Here is a 26,934-nt window from a genome sequence, read left to right as displayed (position 1 = left end):
CAAGTGTTCCCACCTGTGTCTCTGCTCTTCACTCCTTCCTCACTCGGTGCTCTGTCGCTCCCTCCCTCCTCCCTTCAGTCATGCGCTCCTAAATAGACGGTTGAGTGGGTCTCAGCAGCTGCAGCTTCGGGTTAAAAACATATCTGTGTGTGTCTTGGCCACACACTTTTTGTGTCACATCTGCCCTCTCAACTTGCGCTGGGCCCTCATTAGCCTCTCTTACAAAGCGACACCTCCAAAAAGGCCACATCTGAACCGTAAGGGAACATCTGGCATTTAGCTGCCTTTATTTTCTATACAGAACCGAGATAAGGCGGGATGCTGCCGCAAATTTGTGTGCTTTCACCGTGGCATCCCCAATTAGATCATTCTAATTATTAAACAATCAATTCCTCTGGATTTTTTATGTGTCCTTCCCAAGTTTAAGCATAGAATAGCAGGGAGAGAGCAGGTAAGGTGACACACGCTTATCTCTCCTGTTGGGTTTGAGAAGTTGTAATGATGTTTCTGCATTGACTTGGGGCTGAGGGCAATTCCAAGGTCTTCAAGGTCTCCGTCCTAATTATGGCATCCACTCCACCGACAGCACACACATCTCAACTGCACCATCATGTCAACAGTGTAGTGAATTTGAGCCCATTTCCACCACTTCTATGGCTCCCGACAGACAATAATTAGGCAGACTATTTTTACTCTCTTCACGGTCGCCACTTTGACGTTTAATTTAATTCCAGGCTAGTGGCGCTAAACACAAAATGGAGTTGCTAGGTGGTAATTAATTATATCCCTGATTAGATTTATAATTGGTATTTAGTGTGTGGCAGACAAGTTGCTATTTTATTTGAAGAGCTTCACATTTTGTGTGTTTCATGGCAATATAATGCCATTGGTAGAAACCCAACAAAAAAATATACATACGTGTACCATTAAGAATTAATAGAAAATTGCAATCCATTTTTTTCTTTAACCCAATAATGATCAGATAAAAAGTTTGACTGACGCTTATTTACGATCATGTGATTGGATAGGTACAGCCGTAATAAAAAAAGGAAGAAAAGCCAAAGAAAACTTAAAACAAACTTGAGCTGGTATGCGTGTGAATGTGAGTGTGTGTATATGTCTGTGTGTGTGTCTTGTTATGTGTTCCTGAGTCAAACACTCGTGACTTTTAAACGTAACTTGGGGCACATTGTTTGTGCAAAGTGCGCTACAGCATTTCGATAAAACATCTGTCTGGCAATTGAATGAATTCCTTTCTGACCTGCAGGGAAATTGGGTATGTTTGTCTGTCTGGCACACACATAAAAAGATGGAATCAGTCGGTTGCTGTGGCAACGGGGCAACAATCTCACTTTTTAATACAGTGTGGAGTATAAAGCTGAAGTGGTGGCAGTTTGGTGGGCTAATGCATCTTAATGTGTGTGGAGGGGGCCAAGGTGAGTGACTGCAATGCCCACTTGAAAGAACACGAAAAGAGGTAGAAGGATGCAAATGGTGGCTTTCTATATAATCACCTTATTGCCCAAACTCTCAAGCTTTAACGACTCCCCCTCGCTTATCCTCCAGGGACACGGCGTAATCTGCTCATCGAAGCATCTCATTTGTCCGGCACTGTCCTCTTGATGATCAATTCTTCCATCCTTACGCCTCTCCAGCTCTCATGGCTCTTCACCTCTTCCTTTTATGTCTTCCTCCCTTTCCTCCGTGCTGTGCTAACGAGACAGACAGACAGAGACGTTAAGGCGACTGTGCGACGTTAATTAATGGCTTTGTTTGGTTTCCTGTGACACTTTTCACAACCCCCAGCTGCCTTTAACACACACACGCGCGTGCACACCCACACACACGGGCTCCTGCAGACTGTCATCGTTGTATGAGAAGTGACTGGAGAACTGGAGAGGAAGGAATAAAAACACATCAACAAGAAGCAGAGAAAAACCACCAGCTGCCACTCAAAGCATCTCGCTCGTAGTACACACACGCACACGCGCTCAACAATGCATGCAGGGCCGTAATTTTCCGCCCTACTCAGCCAATGAGAAGACGCGTCTGCTCACAATGTTATGGGGAGGAGCGATGGACCATGTTTGTGATTGACAGCCAGCACCCTACAGGTGGAGGGGAGGATGGAGACAGACAGGGAGGAGGGGGGAGAAAGAGGAGGAGGAGAAGAAAGGCATTGGCAGTGAGACTTTCACACACACATACACTCTTACCTACACACACATACCCAGAGTGAGTTCCTCCCCTGCTACCTTGGGCTCCTGCTCTCCCAGGCGCACGAGCCATCCCGAGTGCTGCTAACATCAGCTCCAGAAAAGCTGCATCAAGATGAGCCAGTGCAGGAAACGCTGCAAAAGGCAGCTGACCAAGGTGGCTCGATACCTCTACCGCTTCCTCATGGGAACGCTCACCCAAGGTAAGGCAGCCCGCAAACATTCACACCCGGACAGCCAAAAGGTTTCATTGCTGCACTCTGCGTCTGGCAAGCTGGAGGAGTTGGAGTCGGTTTAGTGGTCTGGCTGTGATTGTGAGCATTATGGCATTGCTCCTTTTGGTCCACAGTGACAGTTACGCTTTCTTTTGTGTGGGAGTGTGACACAGTTCGAAGCGCCAGAGTGTGTGTGTGTGTGTGTGTGTGTGACACTAGTGTATGAGAGCAAATGCAGTACTCTTGACTTTTACGGGTGTCTGTACAGTGGTTGTGCTTGCTTTATTGTTGTTATGATTGAATTAACCTCACATGATCTATCTATATTATTACATATTACAGTTAAATTGTAGTTTATACTCAAACCTGTCCATTTAATATATAGCATACTTTGAGTGACAGAAGTAATTCAAACTCATATCCCCCCTGCTCACGCTTTAATAAGATTTAATTACTTTTTCAAAATCACGTCGACTACATTAATACATGTTAAATTTAAATACGTTTTTTATGTTTTGTGTTCTAGTTATAGATTAATTTATGATTATCTTATTTTTATAACGTGTTTAGTTTTTGTTAGATTAAAAATCTAAACTTTTCTTTAACTCACTTTCTACACATTAGTTAGATCATGAAGTCGTCCCCACACCCTTAAAATGTATTTTTTTATTGTCAAAGCAATTAGTATGTGCAAGCATGATGCTGTTAGGATATCGCACACATGCACACACACATTTTCATCATGACTTCACCAGCTCACGATCTCTCCTTTGACGCCTACGTCCTGCTGCTAATCTCACCTCTTGCATTAGTTGTACAAAGTTTGTTGATATATCGACTGCACATCATGCACGCACGCACATGTCGTCCACGTTCACCAGTGGCAATCTGCATCCTAGTGGCCTGGCTTCTCACATGTGTACTTTATATACAGTAATATATGTAGGTGTGATAGTGCAGGTACCTGTTTTTGGGGCCACAGTTCAATATGGATTTTGTGCACAAAGAGAACGAGTATCTCTTAATTTGTTTTTACTGGCCACAAAAGCACTGCCTCTCTGACATAAGATTGGCCCCTTCAGGTGCCAGGCCAGATAATTGACTTTGGGATTTTTATTCCCACATTTCCATCCGTCCCCCGTAGGTAACACTAAATTCCAGCGTTTGTTGAAGAATTAATAAAAAAGAAGAAAAAATACATTTTGTTGACCCCTGACAGAAAACTATTCCCTGTAGGTAACACTAAATGAATTATCAGCGTTTATTGAAGAATCAATAAAAATAAAAAAAAAGAAATATTTTGCCAACCCCTGACAGAGAAAAATCCTAGCTCTGCCAGAGTTTGACTTGTCAGCAAAAACATTTTGTGCTCTACATTGTGTACTAAAAACATTTTTAATGGTGTAAGAAAAATCTTTGGAATGGTGAACTGAGTCTAATACTTGAATCATCAGTCTTAAGCAGTGTACATACGTTTTTAACTTTTTGAAAGGAGGGTGAGGGTTACACAAGGGACTCACACATTATACTGATAATTACTTCTGTTGTTCCTAATTAACTGTTGTGCTCAGTACTCACAGGTAATGATTTGTGAATGAAAATATTGAACAGGTTTAACTTTTCTGACCGTTTTAAGAACAGATTGCAGAGGGAAAAAAATCAACTTGAAAACATCCCACTCCACAGGATAATAACTCTTGTTGGCTTTGATCGGAAGATGTTAACATAGAGCTTGATAACAAGTTTAAATAGTCCTGACACTTACTCTCTCATTCCTTAAAACATTTTTTTTTAAACTAATTAAGTATTGATTTATCAATCACTAATTTGACTAAACAGCTTTTGATTTTTTCCGAAATCCATAGATCTGCATTGCTCATAACCAGATTAAAAACACGAGTGAATCATACTAAATGTGCGAGGAGCTTATATTTTCCCTGTTTGCAATGTGACATCATCACTGCTGTTGTTTACGACTCACTACATTCATCATCTTGCTGCTGCAGCACAACACCATACAGTATTTGCGCATGATAAAAAAAAAAAAATCCATTTTATCCTTGAAGCAGGTTAGTACATGTGCCTTTTTTTGAAAACTGAATATCAAACGATTTGGTAATTGAATAACTGTCTTTATTGCAAGAACAAAATACTGTAAAATATTAGCAATTTAATATTAATACTGTATATTGCTTGCTATCAAGTTAAATGGCAGCCTTGATATTTGGCTTCAAAACTACTTTATGAAGCAATCGATCACACACCCAAAGCTCCTCCTCTGCGTGCCATCTATGAAGTATTTATTTCAAAACACACATTGTGCTCCTGTGCGCGTGCATGCACGTGCATCCATAAGTTTACCAAGACCGGAGGTTACCATGACGACCAGCTTCTGCATGTCTGTAAAGAGAACAAGCGAGCCGGTGCTGCGGCAGCCAATAAGGGTTGCACTGTATAATGGCTGTGCTGCTTAAGGGATTTCATCAAGGCCATTCACACTTCCCAGTCACACTCTTGTGGCCTTTTTGGGCTGTGCCAATGCCCTGGGGGACGTGTCATTTCGCTAACGCCAGGGGGAGGCGGAATTTAATTTGCTCCGAATGAGCATCATAACCTTATGCAAGCTATAAATGTTAAATACTTTGCCCGTAATGTCGCTTCATCTCGGATGTTGTACTCCTTGCATCACGTTGGGCCACCGATGAAGCGTTTGTGTTTATAATTGGTTCCTATACTTCTATTTTAACTATGATCACATCTTTCCTTACTACTAATACCTGAACATTGCTTATAATGTGTGTGTGTGTGCATGTGTGAGTTTGCTTATGTGTGCCACCTTCTTGCCCCAACTTTGCCCACTAATTAGTCTTCTTAGCCTCGGTAGAAGAAGCAAGCTCAGTGTGTTTGTGCGCGTGTGTGTTTTCATTCTATGGCCCTAAGCTGTGTCTGTTGATTTTTTGTAATAGAGGGAAAAGCTGAATTCATTTGTTCCATGCAATTATAATGCATTAGCTCGAGCTCATGCAGGTTGTTTCTATATGTCAAGCTGAGCGCATTGTGTAGCTGTTGTATCCACTTGAAGCCTGACTTAGATGTTGTATAGGACGTGTCCGAGTCACCCTGGTTTGTCCTTTAGCTGCTTTCTTATCTGACATGAGCAGTCAAGCTCTTGTCTGCTGCTTCTATCTGTCCCCCAAGCTTGCAACAGTTTCCAACAACAAGTTGAAATGGGAGCAAAGCGCCATTAGTTCTCCCTGACCATCTTCACATTCTGAAGCTTACCGGAGACATTTGTCTCATTTAATTTGATGATGTCTCCCTTCGACTCGCGGCAATGTCGCACGTGTATCGGAAAAGGTCACGATCCTATGGATCAATAAACATTGTACAGTATCAGGCAACTCTTCCATTTACAGAAGTAACTAAGTGGAAAATTAACCTCGCCGAGGGCTGACCGGGGAAATAACGCAATTCGGTGTTTGTTTATTACAAAACAATGACTACACAGACTTCTCTGTAGCCACGACGACTTGACTCCCCAATGACTTTTCACGCACGTTGTTTGAGCTGCTAACAAATAGCTTTAAATCAATATTTCATGTTCGGTGATGAATGTACGCGGTGGGCCGCGGCGTAATGATCGCCATCGCATGCGGCTCATTACCGCAAAGTAATTACTTTGGGGGATGGAGAAACAAAGAACGTGTAATTTTAATCTGACGTCCTATCGCTTCCTGAGAGTTATAAACTACACCTTTCATATTTTATTCCGTCTTTTTGTTTTCTTTTGCCCTTCATTTTCACTTCACAGAATGCGGTATGATCATGAAGAAACTCATCTTCTTTACTGGAGTAGAGCATTTGTTACTTGCTGAGTGGTTTTCCCATAATGAAACCCGCTTGTAATCTTCCCTCCAGAGCCCACACGAATTTTTCCTCAAATTAATAACCCATTTCACCTTTTTTATATTGCAGCAGAGACCAGATTAAATACTCACATTTTCTCATGCTTTCAAACAGCACATCAGAAAAACACTTTGTTGTAGCCAAACTAAATAAAACATGCTGCACCTCAGTCCTTGGCATCCTGTATTTTGCTGAGGAATCTTGGCGATGTGATGCAATTACCAATGAACAAAATCTAGTTCAAATGGAAAATGGTCCACTGGCCTTCAAGCACTTTGAGACGCTCATCGTGTTGAGCCCCACCGCACTCAATCCCTCTCTCCCTCTCTACCTGACAGATAGTATCACACACCTGTCTGTCACTTCTTGACAAGTTCACGAATGAACTTTAATGTTGATTAATAAAACATCGGCGGATGCAGACGAGTGCCGGCAGTGCGTTTTCAGTGCGCGAGGACTCATCTCGCAGCGTGTGGTAATGGCACTCACGTTGTGAAAAGGAAATGTTCGTTAAATTCAGGGTGACTTAGTCGGCCGCCCGTGTTATTTACCATGCCTGTCAAGGAGAAGCTCTGCTGGAAATTGTCGGATTTTTGTGTCATATTTTGCTGGATATGCGCCACAGCGGGAAGAAACTCAAAAGCCTTAAGTTGATATCGTTCCGCATCATTTGCGATTGCCATTTTAATGCCAAGCTGTGTTTTGCCATTTGACAGCATTTGGATGATGAGATAAAACCTTATTCTGGATCCACCACTGTTTTGACAAGTATTACCCTAAGCATAGAAAAAGTATTAACATTATTAAAGAGTATTAACTTAAAAAAGTATTAAGTTGACCAAGCAAATCAAAATTCCCCATAAAAATGAATTAAGATCCAGTTAATTCGTGCCAGCCTGCAACACAACACCATCAAACAAACTAACTAGCTGGCATTTTCAATTTTATAAATTTTCAAGTAGAAATCAGTAAATGACCTCTATATTTTTACAGTTTAATATTTCCAACCTTTCACATGATATTTATAACTCCTCTACATGAGAGAAAATAAAACAGCCAAGCAAACTAAAACAAAGCCACATTGTCAAAAGTAGCGCCGCCTCATTTTCGGGGACAGTCATATTTAGACGGCAGCCGTGAAGATTCTCAAGTCGTCTCTGGTGCTCATTACTAACGTGTGTTTCTTGTTGACACCTCCTGACTTTCACTTTCACACGACCCATAAAAAGAGTGTTATAAATAAACTCTTTGGAGGAGTTCAATGTCAAACCCTGTGCAGAAAACTTGACGATCACTATTTAAGGCAGTAGAGTAAGCTTTTGTTTTTCACGTGCTGCCAATTTGAAACACATCAGTGGTTCACTGCAATGTATGTGAATGATATTCCTGGGTATTTGAACCTGTCCACACGCGGATCTCTCTTCAAAAATAATATACAGCTGCTTTTGTTTGTTCAGTTTAATGGACGAAAGGGGATTTTGAGGACAAACACCTTCAAGCACAACATCTCCCGTGTGGGCTTATTTCCTGCCCTTACCACAACCTCTCCTGGTGTGCAACTCCCTCTCACCTGCCACCCAACCTTTCATCACCCCTTCTCCCCTTTACCAGGCAGGTGTGAAAACCTCCCCTTCCATCCATCATGTGTATACACACACGCACCTTCCAAGTGTCTAAAAATAGCCTGCTATTAGTAGCACCTTGAATTTGGGGATAGGGGGGCTGTGACTGGAGGAGAAAAGAACAGACAAACGCGAGGAGAAAAATAGCGTGATAATGAGAGAGCATTTGTGCAGGATGTGTTGAATTGACGCTGTGAACAAACTGCTCTGTTCTGTTGTGTTCATCACAAGTCAGAAAGTGCATGAAATAGAAGGTAGCTTGACTAATTGGATGGATGAGTGAGATCTTGGCATACATACCTTATGTGACTAGTCTTGTGGATAAACGAGGATTAGGAGACCCCGCTTTAGTTTTTTTTAACTCAGTTCATTTTGCTGAGGAGGCTGAACTGGATAATAGTGGTGAGATAAATGGCTAAATAGAAATAAGTGACAAAGTTGGAGAGTTGATCACGCTTCATTGGAAACATCCTTTCCCCGCTAAATTTGTCAAAGTAACGAAAGCCGTAATCGGCATAAATTAGAATGAACTTCACCCTTTTCTTTTATTTTAGACAAACTGTCTAAAAAGTCTCAAAATCCAACTACACCAGCACAGTGTGACTGAAAAAAAAATAGATTTTTTTTTTTTTTTGCTGTACGCGTGCGTGCAATTGTCTCTGTGCTGTGCGATTGACTAGCAAGCACTCCACTCCACTTGAGAGTCCATCTTTTGCTCAGTCAGCTGAAAGAGAGGATCCAACTCCACGTGACCCTCAACAGGATAAGCGACATCAAAAATTAATGAATAAAAAAAAATGAAATCAGACTTACATCGTTGAAGGTGACAGAAGGACAAAAGACATCTCAGTCCAACAAGGTTTCAGCACCATGGACAGAGGAAGATTGCAAATATTTGACAGCATAAACTCAATCTTAGTTTAAAGCATACATTAAAAGGGAAAAAAGCCAGACCATCTTTTTACTTCGACATGCCCAAGTGCTATGAATCACTGAGAGGCCTGTAATACGATTTTGTGTCTCCAAGAGTAGAAAGGAGTCTTCTATCCAATTAGGATTCAACTGCGAGATAAAAGGATGAGGACCTGCTAGGAACGCACTGACTGAGATATTCCACTGCAGTCGTCCAACTACTGACGCAGCAACAAAACAATCACTGCGACGGCGACAACCGCTTTCATTCGCTCTGTCATCCTGTCCGTCGTCAGCAGAAAAAAACCAGCGCGCGCGCACACACACACACACGCATAATTTTTTAAGAGGTTGTTGACATAGTGATGACTGAGCCATAATGTTAGGCCATTACATTAGCGATGTTGTACTATACTGACATCTACTTTTAACACATAACACACTGGAAGTGCAACGCTTGGGAGGAAAAAAGAGACAAATTGCAATGATAGGTGGGCAAGTTTAGCACGTTAGCAGTGGTTTTATTTCACTCTGTTAGTTTTCATCTGCCCTTTGAGATTGATGACACACATTCACACACACATGCTAGTACTAAGAGGATCACTAAAGACGTAGTCCCTGAGTGATTTTGGGACATTTCTCAATTCCTCAGGGGGTCATTTTGAATCATATTTGGATAAATAATTCATTTTCTAATCAGCGAGCCCCGGTTGGCATCATTAAAGGCTAACTAACTGACCCGATGGAAGTGTATTTCCTGTCCCGCGTTGACAAGTCGCCACTGCAGCTATATAAATTTCCTGCTAACTATAGTGAGCAGCCACCAGTGGATAAATGAAAGCTAACTTTAGCTTTTAAAAGGCCCCTGGCTTTCTTAACACATATACACATATAATGTTCACGTGTCATATAGTCTGTTTGTGTGTGTTGCTGGTTCACGTTTGTTAAAGTAACAATTGGATGAAGGTTTATAATTAAAGTAAACGCTCTATATTTTGTAACAGCGTTGGCCTAGTAATAGCGTATGTATGTATCTTTTCTGATTCAACATTTACACCATGCTCTGTCACGCACACTGTATGTTATTGACAGCACTGAATGGCCAACAAAGGAGGTGACGATGCACATCATGCCAATGCACCAGGGAGCTTGATAGTCCGAGCCACTAAAAGTCCTTTTCTCCCCAAAAGGGATGCCGCTTGTCAACTCTACTCAGCCATCCGAGCGTGAGGAGGAAACACTTTTTTACTAATGACCTTGAGAAAGTTCGGTTAACCTCTGGCTGTGGCAATAAATACAACTCTAGAGCAAGAAGCTGATAGATGGAGATGAGCAGTGGCTGCCTGGGAATAAATTAAGCCAAGTTAACCTTTTACATTATATTCATAACATTAAATGAAACGACACTCGTGGGTCCAGTTCCCGCAGCCCCTGTCAATCCTGTACAGCGTAAACAAAATTAAGACTTCATATACATATTTTGTATAATAATAATACCTCGCCAGATGCTTGGAAGTAGTTTGCATTATTGTTAAATTGATCCTGGAAGAGAAAAATTATATTTTTGGTTCATTGCACAGATAATGTTGCAATATCTATCCGAGAGTATATGCAGAACACTGATCTCAAATGTGTGTGCGTTGGTGTAAACAGCAGCTCAATGTTTCATTGGAGTATAGCTGAGGATGCCTGGTGGAATTAACTGTTGTCATTTGCCACCATGCGTAAATAATCAAGCAGATAACAAAATAAACAGAGGGATGTCATCTCTGGTGTTGATTGACAAGATTGCGCGCAGTCACTCTTCTCTCCATTACAGTAAGCTTGTCATTTTCTCAAGTGGCACTCGTGTGTCGTCTCTTTGCCCGGCTTCACTCTGACGCCTGTCAATCATGTTCATGAGTGAATGTGTGTTTATTGTGGAAGTACATCAGGGTTCATCGCACAAAGCAGGTGACGTTTCAGCCTTTGTGTTGATACTAAACCATCTCACGAGGAGAATGTTTTCTCATTCTCTTTCTTCAGATTTAAAAAACTATTCAAAGGGCAGATTAGCCCAAAAATAAAAAGGACTTGAGACATACGAATATATTTTAATCCATGATCAGATTTTGTCCATGCAGCATGTGCATACTTTACAGTATGTTTATATTTTCATTCTTGCGCGGCTGCTCCACTTTCCCGTTTTTGTCGCCGACCTTCACGTCAATCACTTCGCACCTTCCGTCTCGGTTGCACTGTTTTCCGCCTCCCTGGTCTGCTGCCACCCGCCACTTCTGTCTGCTTGTCTGTCTGCATTCTCGCGCCGGCTCCATTTCCACGCATCCCCGTGTCTTGTCAATGTGTGTGTGTGTGTGTGTGTGTACTATGCACATGCACACTCACATGCACAAATCAACATATGGCTCCTCTGTGCGATCTCATCAGTTCCCCCCTCCGGTTTTCCAAATCTGATTCCTCTTAGGGCTATTTATAGATATGGATGCCCACTCCACACTGTGTGAAACGTCATGGCCTGTGCTCCTGGCCTCCCTTTGAGAGCAAGCTGCACACATCATTTTTTATCTACTGCAGATTTCATTTATTTTTATTAGTTCATTATTTTTATGAATGTATCTTATTACAATTGTTATGTTGTTGTTGAAAGTTGTTGGACAACTTTAATAGAAAGAATCTTACATGCCACGACGCAGTGTAAATAGAAATACGAATAAACTTCTGTGTTTGAGTGTATGTCCTTAGAATACTAATGTCTGCCACAACCAATGTAATGAGGCCTGTCATGTTTCCAAGTCTACTAAATCAGACAAACGGCACGTTGTGTGTACAGCAAATTGTGTTTTTGTGTGTGGTGTCACGTGTTTGCCAGATCGATACTTTTACCTGGACAATGGAAGAGATGAATTGAATGAGCATGTCCCTGTCGATTGGACCAATTTGTGTGTGTGTGTGTGTGTGTCCATGACGACAGCTTCTCTCTCCGCCCTATTTGCCTTCTGCTGTGGCAGTTTTTTTCCCCTCTCTTTCCAATCCCATTCTTAACACAGCTAGTAGTTGTTAGGATTAAAAAACAGTATTCGTAAACCATGTTTGATTTATTGTTTCTGCTTGATGGAACAACAGCCATAGAGCAAAGTCGGCATTAACGGACGGTAAATGTCATTGTTTGAGTGTCTTAAGTGAGCAGCACATGCACGTTGGGCTTATCCTTGTGAGTTTGATGGATCATTTTGGGCTTTTTCTTAAGTCGCTGAATCAGCAGTGTGCAGTTTAGTTTCTCAACACAGAAGGTCAAATGCAGAGAAGAGCAGGTGTGAGCTCAATTACTGTGCTCGCATGCATGTACTGTATGCACAATTGGGAAATGAGACCTTTCTGGAAAAGGTCACTTGAGACTATTTTCTTTATTTGTGATTTTTTTTATTTTGTTCATTGCTGGATTTGTTGGACCTCAGGTGGAATCTTATAGGTCAGAAACTGCTGATGTACCTCTAATTTGTTTATCACCGTTTCACTATGGAAACAGTGGTGAATGAATTTCTCTTAGAATCAGCCTTGCTTGATCAACCATTTACTAAATATTCAGGTGTGTTTTTAAAGTAAGATACAAATATTGGCAAGCGAAGCAAGTTGACTCATGTATTGCATTTTTTAATATTCTTCATAATTCAACAGTGATACAAGTGGGAAAATAAGTTAACCGCTCTATAAAACACCTCGTAAAATTGAATGTAATTTCATGGTTTAATAAAATTCTCACTCAAATGAATCAAAACGTGTATAAACAAAGTTTAAAAGAGACATAGGCATCATTTTCATAATTGAAACTGTTCTCACCTTTGATACTTCTTTTTATTGTCTGTGACGTTTTGTATAACTGGTTATACTGTAATAGCCACCTGAATGTCAGTTTGAATATGTTGTTGAAATTTTAATAAAATTAATTTAAGATTAACTGGATATTAGAGGTTTTTCAGACTATTCCACAATGATCTTTAAAGCTTCATGTTGACGAGTCGCTAATCAGATGTCTCAGATGTGAGTTTCTGAATGCACCTCCAACAAATTTAATTCAATCTTTCTCCTCTTATTTTTAAGTTTAGAAAATACCAAAATTTGATAGGTACATCACAGATTAGTGCTTTTTCTTTGTTGGGGTAGTTCACTGATCTCTTAACTCTAGAGTTGTTCCCTCATGTGGCCAAATGTGGGGGCACCAGGCAATGTGCCAGGACCTACTTTGAATTATTCTCACGGATGAGAACGTGCCCATGATAAAATGATGCCACTCACTTGGCACCAAGCCAAAAATCTGATCCACACCTTCATCCCTTTAGTGGAGTTGTCAAGAACTTTTGAATGTCACCCGCTCAAGCTTTGTATTATCATCACCTCAAGGAACGCTTAGAACTGTGCACGGATGCTGACCTCTAGTGGATTCGGGTCGGGGTTGCACTTTAGTTGTGGATGAGCCAGAGTGCAGCAACGTTGAGAGATGATGAATTTCTGAAGTGTATTCCCACTCCCCTGTGAGCAGCCCTCCCACCCGTGTTATTTTGTAATTCTCTTTCCTCTCTATAATTACGCTTTACCCTGTGGTTCTTCTTTTCGACCTCATTTACCATTCTCTTTCTTGTCTCCCACCAATGCGGCACCTGCTGGCTCACACTCCAGAATGTCAAAAAAAATCCTTGTCTGAATCAGGGTATGAATAAAACATTGTTTATTTCAAAACTTGCGTACGGACACTGCCTCTAGCTTCTTTGTCAGGGGTTGTCTGTCTTATCCACAACCAGTGTGGGTTTTTTTTTCTCCCGAGTTGTGTGTAAGGGTGCGGGCGCTGGTCACTATGCTTAATGATATACAGCAGGGGTGTCAAACTCATTTTTTTCACGGGCCGCATTGTAGTCATAGCTTCTTTCGGAGGGCCATTATGACTGTCAATTAAAATAAATGTATGAGCACCTCATATTATATACAGTAAAAGCTACAAAACAAACTGACAAATAACTCGTTTTCAAATCAGACGAGTAAAAACTGGTCAAATATTTCAAAAAAAAAGATATTAAAAGTGAAGACAATTTGCAATTCTAGTAATGAATTTAATGCACAATTTGTCTTTGCGGGCCACATAAAATGATGTGGCGGGCCGTATCTGGCCCCAGGGCCTTGCGTTTGACACCTGTGATATACAGTGTCATTCAAACTATTGGACTAGTTATTTTGTGGTAAAGATACTCATAATCAATGTATTGATTGATATAGTAAGAAATAGAATCTACATTATGTGGCTGTATTCAATTTATGGATATTTGAACAAAAATGGCGGAGCAACATTTATAGACAAACATTATAATAGTACTCACAGTCGCCTCATATTGTTTGTCCTCTACGCTTCTGGGTGCACGCCTTGGCTGTGCATTTAGACAGGAGAGTAAAGCTTTTTGCCCACCAGATGTCCCTAGCAGTGCTCTATTTACTTGATGTATCGTTTTGGAAGTGACTGCCTTTGTTTTTCTGCTCCGCATTTTCTCCAACGTGCTCCATTATACATCTGTATTGATTGTCTGCGTGACTGGACTCTCAGCGTGACAGCAACGCTGAAAAGGAAGCGGAGGACGTGTTTGGCCAGACATCTGGCTCATTGATTTGAAGGAAATTCTGTACGTTCATGCGAGCCCGCCAATGACTCATCAGCATCAAGAGACATTAGACGTGGTGACTAAGGCTTGAGTGTTATCTCAGGAGTAAATACATTTTGCTGCATTCAGATCCCAGTAGACACATCATCTCATTGGCATATAAAGAGAACCAAATAATGAGAAGTGCAAGGAGATATGTCGTGTCGTTTGATCTTCACCACCACAATGTACACGTTAGATTAAATATGCTTCGGTTCTAAATACTGAGTCATTTGAGACCTTAAGTCAAATGTTGGATCCTGAAATCAGTTAAATTTAAACCATTCCAAACTTGTCGTCATAAAAAGTTTATTAACTGGTGGAGGTGTTCAGACGATCTCAAAATTTTGTATTTCTGTTTGTCATGCACCATACTGCTTGCATTAATGGCCGCAATTCGGTGGCTCGCTTTATGATCAATTCTCATTAATGCATTACAAACCACAGTGCAGTATTTAGAAATCTGCGTTCCAATCCGCCACACTGTGCTTCCTCGCACATACTTTTTTCCCGTCTTTGTTGACAGTGTGGTTGCTCCATTTCAAGTAGACTATTGAGCAGCACGCCTCATTACAGATATGTCTGTCAGCGGCAGCGGCACAGAGGACAATGCAAGTGACCCTAATGTCACACACGCAGACACATGAACACACATGCACACAAGGTGACAGGAAAACTAATCCTAAGTGACGTTGCTGCTCTTGCACATGGCACGAAGGCAAACAAACACAATTTCTATTTACTCTTGTGGCACTAATGCAACCTGGCTGCATAGAAGCCGATCTCAAATTGCACGCCTCACTGATGTAAACACCGACGTATTGAACCAGGCACTCACAATAGACATAGAGGGAGAAACAATGTGCAACCTGAGCTGGACATTAAAAAAAAGAAAAAAAAAACATTTTTTGCCCACTCATTTATTGAAGAGATGGCAATTTGGGAGCGGTATATGGAAGGTCAGAAGGAACTACTTGTTGAAGGGCAAAGTAATGAGAAGAAAGACAGAAATGGGGCATAAAAGTGAAAAGGAAAATAAATGTATTCTTAGTAGCCGCAGGCAGCTTTTTCCATCCCGCTGGATTTCTCACCTCTGTCCAGCTGGTGCTGTGGAAATTTTTTTGACCTGCAGTTCATTTTGTTAAGTCCCACCTCGTTCTTTCACAGTCAAAAATTGCAAGTGGCAATGAAAATAACACTTGAATTTATAAAGTTGTGGTTCTATGGTTATCATCGTATTTCCCCTCTTCCCCTCGGTATTGCGACCGTTATATGGTGGCATCACAAGAAGCAAAACACCTGTGGAATGCATCATTATGATGCTGTCTGAGATAAATCCTCATGAGACGAGCTGAGGTCCCGCTGGACATGTGGGAGGTCTTGTGTGACATCACAGAGGAGGTGATGGGAGAGGTAATAAATAAATCTTGTACTTTTTTGATATTCGGCTCTTGACGGATGCTGCTATAACGTCTTTGCATGATAAAATCCAAAATCAAAAAATATAAATAAAAGATGTCCTCATGGCTTTGAAAAGATCTCCAATAGTCTGCCTTGTGCAAAGATTGCTTCACTTCCTCCGGTGCTATCGATTGTTCCAAATCTCTGCTGCTGTTGCTAAATCCACGAGAGAGAATTGCACATTGAAGTGCATCAAAGGCAGGGACATTGTGAATGAGCTCAAATTACACTTCTGGGATATACTTCGGAATCATCTCAAAAGGTTTACAATTGCCCATAATAATAGTTGAGAACCATCCAAAGCCTCTCAAACATACTTCCTTGTTGATTTACAACTTTCCTCTTTCGAAAGGTCTTTAAGACTGTAATAGAATCTTAGGGCAATTCCCTAAAAAAGTAAATGCGTGAGTTTTAGAGAATCAGTTTCATAGAAAAAGTAAACATAAATTAGTGAATGCCTATTTGCCTAAATCTCAATCTGTATCCACAAACTATATCCAGTATGTTGGTGCTCAGACCTGTGCTCACTTTCTATCCATCTCATCCTCTCCACTTCTTCTTACCCACCGCCTCTCGCTCAACCCCTCGACCCCCCCCCCCTCTCGCATCACGGGCTTTCTGACGAGTGCTGCCAAAGGAACTATCAGTGCAGCTCATTCCTGCATCCCAACGTCAGTCAGCAAGACCAAAAGGAACTTCAACTTTTCATTCGCAACCAGTTAGTGCCGACTTGTCGTTTGAATACTATAGCGATGCAAAAACAAGGACTGTGAGTTGTTTTGCAGAAAGTTAAGGTGAGAAAGTTCTAAGAGGACTCGCCGTCTTGTGGGCGTCGTCAGGCAGGTGTTGAGTTTCTGGCCGAAGTGGGCCCGGTGCGTCGCTGCAGCTGTGCGATGAGCCACGGCGCTCCACCAAGATGTTGACTCTGGATGGCTTGGAAGTGATCGCTGTGTTGGTGGTCATGGGTCTCTTCATCAAAGTTCTGGAGCAGTTTGGGATGTTTGAGCCTGTCGGCGGGGAAGGTAACACCTTTTTTTAAGCTTTATTAAAACACTTGTAGTTTGTGAGGTGAATGTGCACATGAGCTTTCAATTGCAGCATTCTGTCTCTGTGGTCCCCGGGCGGGTTGCCATTCTCGTCTGAGGGTTTGGGTTACCAGCGCAACCGTGGGACGTGCGCCATCCTTTCTCTCCATCTCCACCTATCTGCCCTGTAACGTGAGCCTCGTGCGAGGCCTCCCTCCGGCACGGGGGTGCGTGCTCTTACCCTTTAATCGATAACACTATGAACAGAGTGGGCCTGAGTGCTGTTTGAAGGCGCTCTTGTCAGCCCATTCGCTTTCGGTGGGACCACTACCAGAGAAACAATAGTTCGATTGAGCTAAAAAAAAAAGAGCTCCAACACTATATGGGCACAAGCATTTGGAAACATGGTGGTTCAACCTACAGAAAAAGAAAATTGAAGAAATTATCCAGTCGGTCTCCCGTCTTGAATTCTGATTGGAATACTCATTGGTCACGTCAGCGGTTTCTGAGATTCTTAGTTCATCAAACAGGTATTTAATGGGCTTTAGTCTAACAAAAGAAGAATTCAAATAAAGGTATAGTGCATGTACTCTACCCCTTGCCGTAAGTAAGCTGGGATAGGTTCCAGGTCACCCAAAACCCTAGTTGGAAAAGCACGACAGCAAAAATCTGAGTCAAGTTGTTTACTTTATTTCTGCAGGATGTCTGCAATATTTCAAGCAGTAAAATCTCGTCATTGATTGCAAAGGGATGAAAATATTGACTCAAAGTGGGTCACTGTTCGCAATATCCGGCTGGACCATACATTCTGAGAAGCACCCCTATTCTCTATCGATATAGTTATGTTAATTCAAGCCATAAATATGACTCAAATAGATCTTTTTAAAATCAAAATGTGTTTTACATTTTAAAACATGTATACAGTGTAGCTTGTTGAGAAAGCCTGCCGGCTGTTGTCATTCTCCTGAATGTTGGATGAGGACAATTGTCAAGGTGTGCCAACTGTCCTTGTTCTCTTTTACTTAACAACACAGACACAGACACACACACACACGCACCACCACCATTATATAATGAGCATTTTCCTTCCGCGTATTTTGACCATTCATTCAGAAAAATGTCCTCATGTTCACCAAGTCCCCGATGAATACGCAAACTAATGAGTTTTCTCATGAATGGAGAAGATAACTTTATTAGCGCTCGCTCACAAGCAACATTCTAAACGCTCACACACCACATTCAATATGCTGTCCTCTTGTGAAAAGTCATTTCAGTTCTGGTCTGTTTTCAATAGTTGTGTGATGTATTAGGTCAACTTAGCTGCCTTGATTAGAATTAGGTCATTTAATATTCTGTGTGGTATTTTCTGTGTAATAGAGAAAGGGTGGCCTCTAGTTGCAGATCCATATTGTTATCTCTTTTCTAACATGAGTTGACTTAACTGCAGTCAGCATAGACACTGAAAAAAGTTAAATGTAAAGTATAGTCAAATGTTTTTGACTTGTCACTTGGTAGCAAAAGAGACAGCTGTGTTTTATTCAATAATAACATCCACATTCTGGATTTTTTTCTGAGCTTTAACTACATAAACATCATTTTTGATATTTACTTTCATATTCTCTTGTAGAATTTGAAAAATTAAATTGCTGGGTTGCTTTTTTGCTCTCAGAAACTCACCTTTGAGCAATTCAAGGTCAACGTCTTATTTCTATGAATATATTAGACTATAATAAAAACAGCCATTTGGAAGTTCAAGATGGGATTGTCTTGCGAGACCTTAACACTAAATCTATTTAATATAGAAAAGTAAACTGAAGGGAGCAAAATAGATTTTATTAAAAAAATAAGGATCAAATAAAAAATAAAAAAACATCATTGAAGCATCCCCAATCCTACAAAGAAATCTGACAAAAATAATAAACACATACTACTCTGGAAAATTGGCAAACACTTTGAATGACAATTATTTGTAATAGTTCTAAATTTTAAAATTGAAGAATACCAATGTTATTGGGTCCTTTAAATCCAATCCAAATTCTGTAAGATTATAACCCTAAAAAAGTTGTCTCCACCAAGCAGTAGTCCCCACCAAACCACCACGTGTGCACCTGAAAGTGCCAGTGATATTTGGTGGCACACAATCAGACAGAGCAAATCACTTTTCCATATTGAAAAGTTATTTTCAACCTTGTGTGTGTGTGTGTGTGTGTGGGAGAGAGAGACAGGACGAGAGAAAGAGTAGGAGAGAAAGAATGAGACAGGAAGAGAGATAAGTGCAGGTAAATTGCTTGGCACGGCAAATGCACAAACACTCATGTGTCCATCAACTTAGATTGTAATTGCCCTTCAAAAGCAAACGTATACAAAAGAGTGTGTGAGTGTGTGTGTATGTTTTTGTGTACTACTGTGTTGTTGAAATGAACTGTTTCCATCGCTTCCATTGGGATTTGGACCACAAATCTGTCGGTTGTGACAAACCTTCTTATAGAAGTTGTGCACATGTGTGAATGAGGTTGTCCTGGGCGTCCTCGTCTCCTCGCCAGCCAGAAGATGAGGGCTTGATCAACAGAAGGCTCCGATGGAAGAGATTCAGTGCAATAGTCTCTCTATCGCCCTCTATCGCTTGGCACCTGAGGAGTCCAACCATCACTGCCCCCCTCCGACCCCCCCTAGCTCCGCCAGTGCCCATAAATTAAATGAATGTTGTATTTTATATTATGTTCCAGCAACCCCAAGTCACCATAATTACAATATTACTTAGTTTCCTCTGACACATTGCATGACTACTTACGTATTGGACTTTATGGCCTGATGTGCAAATACTACTCAAGGTTTGAGGAATTTCTTAAACGGTATCAGGATCTCAAAGAAATGATTATAAGCCAATGCGCTTAGATGATGAAAACACAATTGTGAGTGAAATCTATCTACTTGGCAAGCGCACGAGAGCTGAAGCTTCACTGGCTCTTTTCATAAGGCAGAGAAATGTCTGCATGAAGATGATAACGTTGCATATCCACAAATGAATGCATATGCATGGAAATGTGCAAATGCATTTCTTTGAATGTGAAAGATTTGCATAGCAGCTGTGGCACTTGCTGAAAGCGGTTCCTTACATGTTTAAAGGGAAATGCAGTACTATCTACTGAGGTTAGGGGAGATTTAATAGATTGAGTGTGAGTGTTCGCTTAGCAGTGCACAAAGATGACCTTCATGTAAAATTCAGTAGGGATTCTCTGCATTGTCCACAGAAATTACATCGACAGAAGCTGCTGCCGTTACCTGTAACTGATAAGGTCCTTTTCAAATAATAATATCAAGGAAACCTCAATGATAAGATAGTACCTGGATTGTAGCTGAAACAGGCTGCAGTGGGGCATTCTCAAAATCCCTGGCGAACTTGCCTACCTTTAATACCTGTTTATTTATTGTGATGATTATAGAATTTAGTTTTTTCTGTACGAATGATACAGGCCGAGCCCTGCGGCGACTAAACTTCTGCAAGTAATTGATGGCGATGGCCTTGAAAAAGGTTTACTATTACCCATAAACGCCCCCCGTGGACTTTCCAATCCCTTGTGGAGAAACATGACACATGCAGTGTTATCTCGAATTATTTCGTTTCTGTCGGGTTGACAGCCACGGCAAATCATTTCGGGAGGGCGTGTTAGAAAGCAATTCGGAAGAGAACACGTCATGTGACTTCCCTTCAACTCAAATGAGTGCGAATTATTTTGTGAAAAACAACTTGGTCCCGAGTGGCTGCATTTGACAAGGCAATTTATAAATACTGTTAGTAGTCGAGGAGAGATCAGCACACAGCCCTCAGGTACACACTTGCATTGAGTCATTAGCAGTTGAATAATGATGATTCACTTACTGATATGGGGATGTCAGACACATGATGCAAAAATGTGTGTGGATATCTGTGTATTTAGAATGTTTTACTATTATCAAATAAACTAGAATTTGTTCCTTGCGGTCATATGGGTGGGTAAAGATATCTCAGGAGGTTCCCAAACCAAAGATTTTTTTTTCTTTTAAATCCAAAACAATTCTTCGAAATCCACAGATAAAGATGTGTACTTCATGGGGGGAGATGGAAATGCTGTGAACAATTCCAGAAAAATCAAAAATGTTTCTTGCACCTCTATTTTTTATTCTACTCACTGTTCGATTCTCCGCTTGCTCAGCGCGCTACTGACGAGCCTTGCTGCGAGATTTACCCGCATAAAACATTTATGTGCTGGCAGTGGCTATTCTTCACCGTGTTTTACAGCAGAAACAATGGAAGGGGTAAAGGTTGTTGTCATTAGGCCATCGATTTCTCTGTCGCTGTAATTGTCGCCTGAGGGTGGACCTTACTGAATGTTTTTCTTCGCTTTCTTTCGGCTGGTTAATAGATTTGTAGCAAATTGTATTTGGTGGAATAAAACCTTCACATTGGTTGTTTTGCCTCTTGTTTCAACATCTAACTGTTGCAAAAAAGCTGAGATTGAGTTAGCTACTTGACTTTTTTCTTAACCTGTATCTGCAGCCGATTTATCTCTTTGTGAAATGGGAAGAAAGCTGGTCCTTTTGATTTGATTGAAATATATTTAGTAGATAATTATGCAGTGGGTAACACTTGAAAATACATTTGTTGAAAAGGTTCTCATATAATAATTAATGATCAGAGTCTGGAAACTTTAATACTGCTTTGTTTGCCACGTCATATAGAAAATATGAACCTTATCATTTGTCTATCTTGGAAACCGTTAATGGCTTGTGATATTTCATTACCCTCCCACTGTTGCTCTGGTCTCCTGACTTGAATATAAATGAAGGACGATCACATAGAGAGAAAAGAATAGCTTGGGGCGAGAAGCACAGTGTAGTTTATTAAATGGCTTACATTACACTGCCCTCTCCAGGTGTGTGTCTACATTGCTTTCATATAGGTCAGGAGGGGGGTGGGGGGGGGGGGGGGGGTAATTAAGCTCATGGGGCATTTTAATGAATTTCAGTAAGAGGTACCTATCAGGACATAGAGATTTAAAAGCTGACCAAAAGAACAGAAAAAATCCCCCGCAAGGCCTATTAAGTAATTTGAAAACATTTTCTTTTGTTGCATGCCAGATTTGAAATTTGAATGTAGTCAAAGTTCAATTGATATTTTATTACAAATATACTTTGGCGAATGTTTTGATTTTATTAAGGAGAACTAAGGCCACCCTGAATAGAGTAAAGTTTACTAGCTGCAACTCTAAATGGGTCCCAGGCTTTTTTATTGTTTATCAAGCGAGCAGTTTCTTCAGTATTTTTTTAATCCATGTTTATTGTGATGTTTGTTCTTTCTCCCTGGTTTGTCTTTGTTATTCAATGATGTGGTTTAGTGATCTATTGTCAGAGACAAATACCTCTGTGAACTCCATTGGCATAGATTGTACTTCCATCATCGCATCCATATTTCATGCATATCCTATGCTGTACATATTTACACATAAATAATGGCTTCCTGATGAAAAATCAATTAATCAATCAATCCCCCAATCAATGAATTCCATCCTGCATGGTGCTACTGTATTAAAAATACCCACAAAAGCTAATGATCTCTTCCAATGGCGTGTATCTAATTGGAAACACCAGCCAATTTTTAGCATCATTTGTCAATGACCTCCTCCTCTTGTCTCTTTTGCACGCTCACACATGCACACACACTCTGTTGGACGTTTTAATTCGTTTTGAGGGGAATAATTGCTCAGGTGGACGTCTAAATATGGAGGTGTTTCAATTACGTGCTGTGTCTGGCTTCAGGCCAAATTATGCCCCAAAGAGACTAATCAAACGCGACGTATTAACCCAACGTTGTATCGTTGTGCGTATGTGTGTGCGCACGCATGCGTTGGCGTGTGTGCGCACTTGAGATGACAACAGATCAGAATGTCTCTTGGGGTGGCTTGCAGATGTGCTGCGCCACATCTTAAAACAGGTCAGGCTAAAGTAGGATCCTGCAGTATGAACTTCATACACTTTCACAACGTCCTTTGAGGTCCACGTAAAGTTCATCTTAATTTAACTTTGGAAGAGCTTTTGTACCCGTTGCTATTTCCTAGCTGCATGACAATTTTTTTTTTGTGTGTGTGTGAATGACGTAAACATAATGAATGGTCACATCAGAAATGTAAAAACTTAGCGTACATCTTCATCACATCTGGCGTTATTGATTATGACAGTAGGAGCCGCAAAGTTTCTTTTTTTCTCACTCCATATATTGCAACTTCTACCAATGGAGCTTAAATATGCCGCTACATAAATTACACTAATATGAAGTGTGAATGGGTAACACACAATATTCTTGGAATCACATTTCCTTCAAACATAACTAAAGTCAGTGGAAAGAAAAAATAATATTGAAAAACTTGTTCATTGGAATATATTGATCTTCCATTTTTGTCTCAATACATTACAAATATTATCTGGCTTTCTGAGTGAGACAGAAGAAGACACACAAGCAGCCTTCATTGTTGATTGAACCCTCCGACTACAGAAGGTGTCCGGCCTGAATATGTTATGATTTCTGGTAAGCTAAGCAGCCTGTTTAATTAAATATGCCCGTAGGTCTATGCGAAATATGTCAAGTGATGCAGAGTTTCATCAATCAACTGCCCTTTGCTCATGACAGTTCAGACAGGTAGGCGCCTGTCTCATCATGTTGCGCAATAATAATGTTAATAGGCCAGCATTACTGTTTTTAAACAACAGTAACTGACAACTGTGGGCGATGATGCTTGGCCCTGTTTTACGACGATAATCGTCAAATCGTACTTAGATCGTAGCAGTGCAGTCTGCTTGCAAGGTTGACTGAAGGTTGATAAGTCTCACGAGGTTGCTTTTGCAGTGGGAGGCAAAGCAGCTTCACGTCATTTCAAATCTGTCGTGCATAATTCTGCCACTAGCAAATCAAACCCCCCCAGTGTCCTCTTTACCATTACTGACTCCCCTTCATTTCTTCCCGCCTACTATCAGACACTGTGAATAGGATGCACAAGTGACTCCAAGACAAACTGAAGCTTTTTAGGCACAGGAATTTCTCTTTCAGAGTGAATTATATTTTTAACAAACTATTTTTGGTCAAAATTGATTCGCAGCTGAAGGCAACACAATGAATGAGTGGTTCAAGTCTACATTTATGTCAAAATTTGGACATTTGCGGTTTGAATCTCAGACTTGAGTGTGGTGTTTCCATGTTCTTCCCATACTTGTGTGTTTCCTCATTCCACAACCAGTCAATTGTAGACTGTTAATTATATTGAAGATTATATATATATATATATATATATATATATATATATATGCTGTGCAATTGACTAATGACTAGTCCAGAATGTACCCAGCCTCCACCCCAGTTACCTGAGACAATTATGATGAAATGATTTATTTGATGCCCCTTTTTCTTTTGTGATGATACATCTGAACAGTGATTTGGAAAACACCACATTAAGCCAAGTGAATTGGCTGTGGCAGCTATTTCAGACACTCTTCAGTTGTCATCCTGGTATGGTGTTCTGGGCAACTGGGCAGAAACCGTCCAGCAAACATAAGAAATGCTGGAGGGACTATGTGTCACAGCTGACCTGTAAAGCCTCGGGGTCCCATCAATGGAAGTAGAACAGGTGGCCTGAGAGTAGGAAGACCTGACATCACTATTTAAACTGCTGCCCCTGTGACCCAGCACCAGAGAATCAGAAAATGGATAGATTGCATTTGTTAGCAGTGGAACTATTTCAGTGGCATTTTTTGAAAGTGGAGTAATGTTCCCAGAAGAATACATAGTGCCATTGCAATTGTCTTTGTTGGAATTGCAAAACCAAGGCTATTCATTTGTGTCCACTTAAGTAGACATTTTTTGGGGGTATTTGACTGATTCAAGCTCCCTGATTAAGTCTTGGAGTGTTCAGTAGAAGACATCCTGGTCTTTCCAATGCCAATGATATGAACATTGTTACGCTGCTACACAAACCTAACCAGTCATAATTGAAAATTGTAGGAACATTTAAACTGATAACCTTAAAAGTGTCTTTTTTTTTTCTTATTTATCTCAATCTAACACTTAAAAATCTAAATATTCAGTCCAAAGCTCTTCATCATGAATGACAGTTTTTAAATGAACTTTGAAAGTCCTGTGATAAAATGTGTCAAGATGACAGATGGGACAGTAGCATCCCGACAAAATTCCAAATACAACACCTAGGCTTAGACAGATTGCACCTCCTGTCTGTGTATTTGCCAGTGCATGTGTGTTGATGTTACGCTTGGGGAGAGACGAAGGCCACATCTGTGACTTTGTGCGCCGTAGCTGACTTTGCCGACTGAAGTCGCTCTGCTGCTTTTCCTAATTTTGTCCTTCCTACCTCCCCGCACTGCATTAGATTTATCATTTGTTTTTCCGATTTGGCCCCTTGTCCTTTCTGTTGCTGTTATTTTCTCCTCGAGCTCCTGCCCGCCCCGTCCCGTCTCAATTCATTACTCTGCTCCTTTCCGGGTCCCCCTCCCAAACTAGTTTGTGTAGTACCGCTCCTCAATGCCTCCCCCACCTCCATCGTTCCCTCACTCAATGCCATCACTGGCCCAATTAAGGGTGGGGAGGGACGCAGCGGGAGGAGAGTCTGAGAGGTGAGGCGAGGAAGACAGACAAAAGAGTGGAGACCGTTTGAGAGTCAGCATCTGGGAAGAACAAATAACTGCCACTGCCAACCTGCCAAGACACACGCACACTCTCACGCAAAAGCCCACAATGAATCGTCCGAACTTCACCTGGAACTTAAACAACCTTTGACAGCCTCTGAAGTGGCGGCGGCGGGGGCGGATCGGCAAGTAGACAGCCCCTGCTCCCTCACGCTTACCATTCCCGATGAGGGAACGCAGGGAATAACAATCCAGCCTCTGTGAAGAAGAACCAGCAGGCGGAGGCTGCGTGCTCTCAGGATGGCGGAATATCGGCATATGGAGGGAGACTGAAGCGAAGAGTTGAAGACGGAGCAAAGGGAGAGAGGGTGGTGGACGTGCGAGATTCTTTGCCTGTCAAAACCAGAGAGAGGGAGAAGGCGGACGATGCATCTGTTCTTCCGAGACAAGTGGGAGGTGGAGGGGCTGCAGACGGTGGGAATCCTTCTGGTGGTGTGCAGCTCTCTCAAACTGATGCACTTTTTGGGGCTTATCGACCTTACCACGGCAGGTAAGATGAATGGTAAGCCAACAAAGTGAGGGAGGGGTGCACGGCCATGAGCTACAATGATGACAAACGGTGCTTGTGACAAAGTTTGACAGGAAACAAAATGCATATTTCATACCTTTAGGCCACTTCATTGGGTGTTGGCGTATGCACAAAACTTCATCATATTGGTTCTCTCGCTGCATCACTGCTGGAGGAGTATACAAAACTGCCACTTTGCAGTTTGAACATCATATTGATTTTTATTTACCATTTTTGAGAGCATACTCATCACGTGATGACACGTCATTAGATCAGAACGTGAGAATTCAAAGTATGAACCTTTCCTTCCCCTTGTACCTGTGACAGCTTCTACTCTCTTGGGAAGACCTGAGTGACACTGTGGCTCTCAGTCTCTGTTGTAGTTCATCCCATAGAAGGTTTTGTTTTATTTACGAGTGGTTTCACAGCAAACACCTCCATGAACATCCTTAGGGACCTTTCTTTATGTACAAGCTTCCCACCAGGATGGAGGCATCTCATTTTCTTAAAAGACAAAGAATGAAGATTTCATGGCACTTCTATATTGATTTATGTATAGGTGCTCAAATACCTTTAGTATACTCTAAAAGGTAATTTAAGAGTTTTGAAGGGCAGAAGTAATTAAAGCTAGGGATGGACATGTCACTAAATCTATTGGACA

The 26,934-nt window shown here is 41.2% G+C and overlaps 1 protein-coding gene across 3 annotated transcripts in view; it reads left to right on the top strand.

Annotated features, from left to right (window-relative positions):
- Positions 1-26,934, top strand: part of LOC133158493 (Kv channel-interacting protein 2-like) — a 55,428-nt gene that overhangs the window by 21,105 nt on the left and 7,389 nt on the right. Inside the window, exon 1 of one of the 3 annotated variants that reach the window (XM_061285738.1) lies at positions 2,249-2,419. The exons of 1 other annotated variant lie outside the window; for it this stretch is intronic. In XM_061285738.1, the coding sequence (XP_061141722.1) occupies positions 2,332-2,419 (88 nt within the window). In that variant the 5' untranslated portion in view covers positions 2,249-2,331. Of the gene's footprint in view, positions 1-2,248; positions 2,420-16,678; positions 17,036-26,934 lie in introns of those variants that run through there. One more of the 3 variants, XM_061285737.1, reaches the window with a different exon arrangement.

Source organism: Syngnathus typhle, linkage group LG8 (genome assembly GCF_033458585.1).
Source record: "Syngnathus typhle isolate RoL2023-S1 ecotype Sweden linkage group LG8, RoL_Styp_1.0, whole genome shotgun sequence".
Lineage (NCBI taxonomy): Eukaryota > Metazoa > Chordata > Actinopteri > Syngnathiformes > Syngnathidae > Syngnathus > Syngnathus typhle.
The sequence above is the reverse complement of the archived record's forward strand: the minus strand, read 5'-3'. Positions and strand labels throughout refer to the sequence as shown.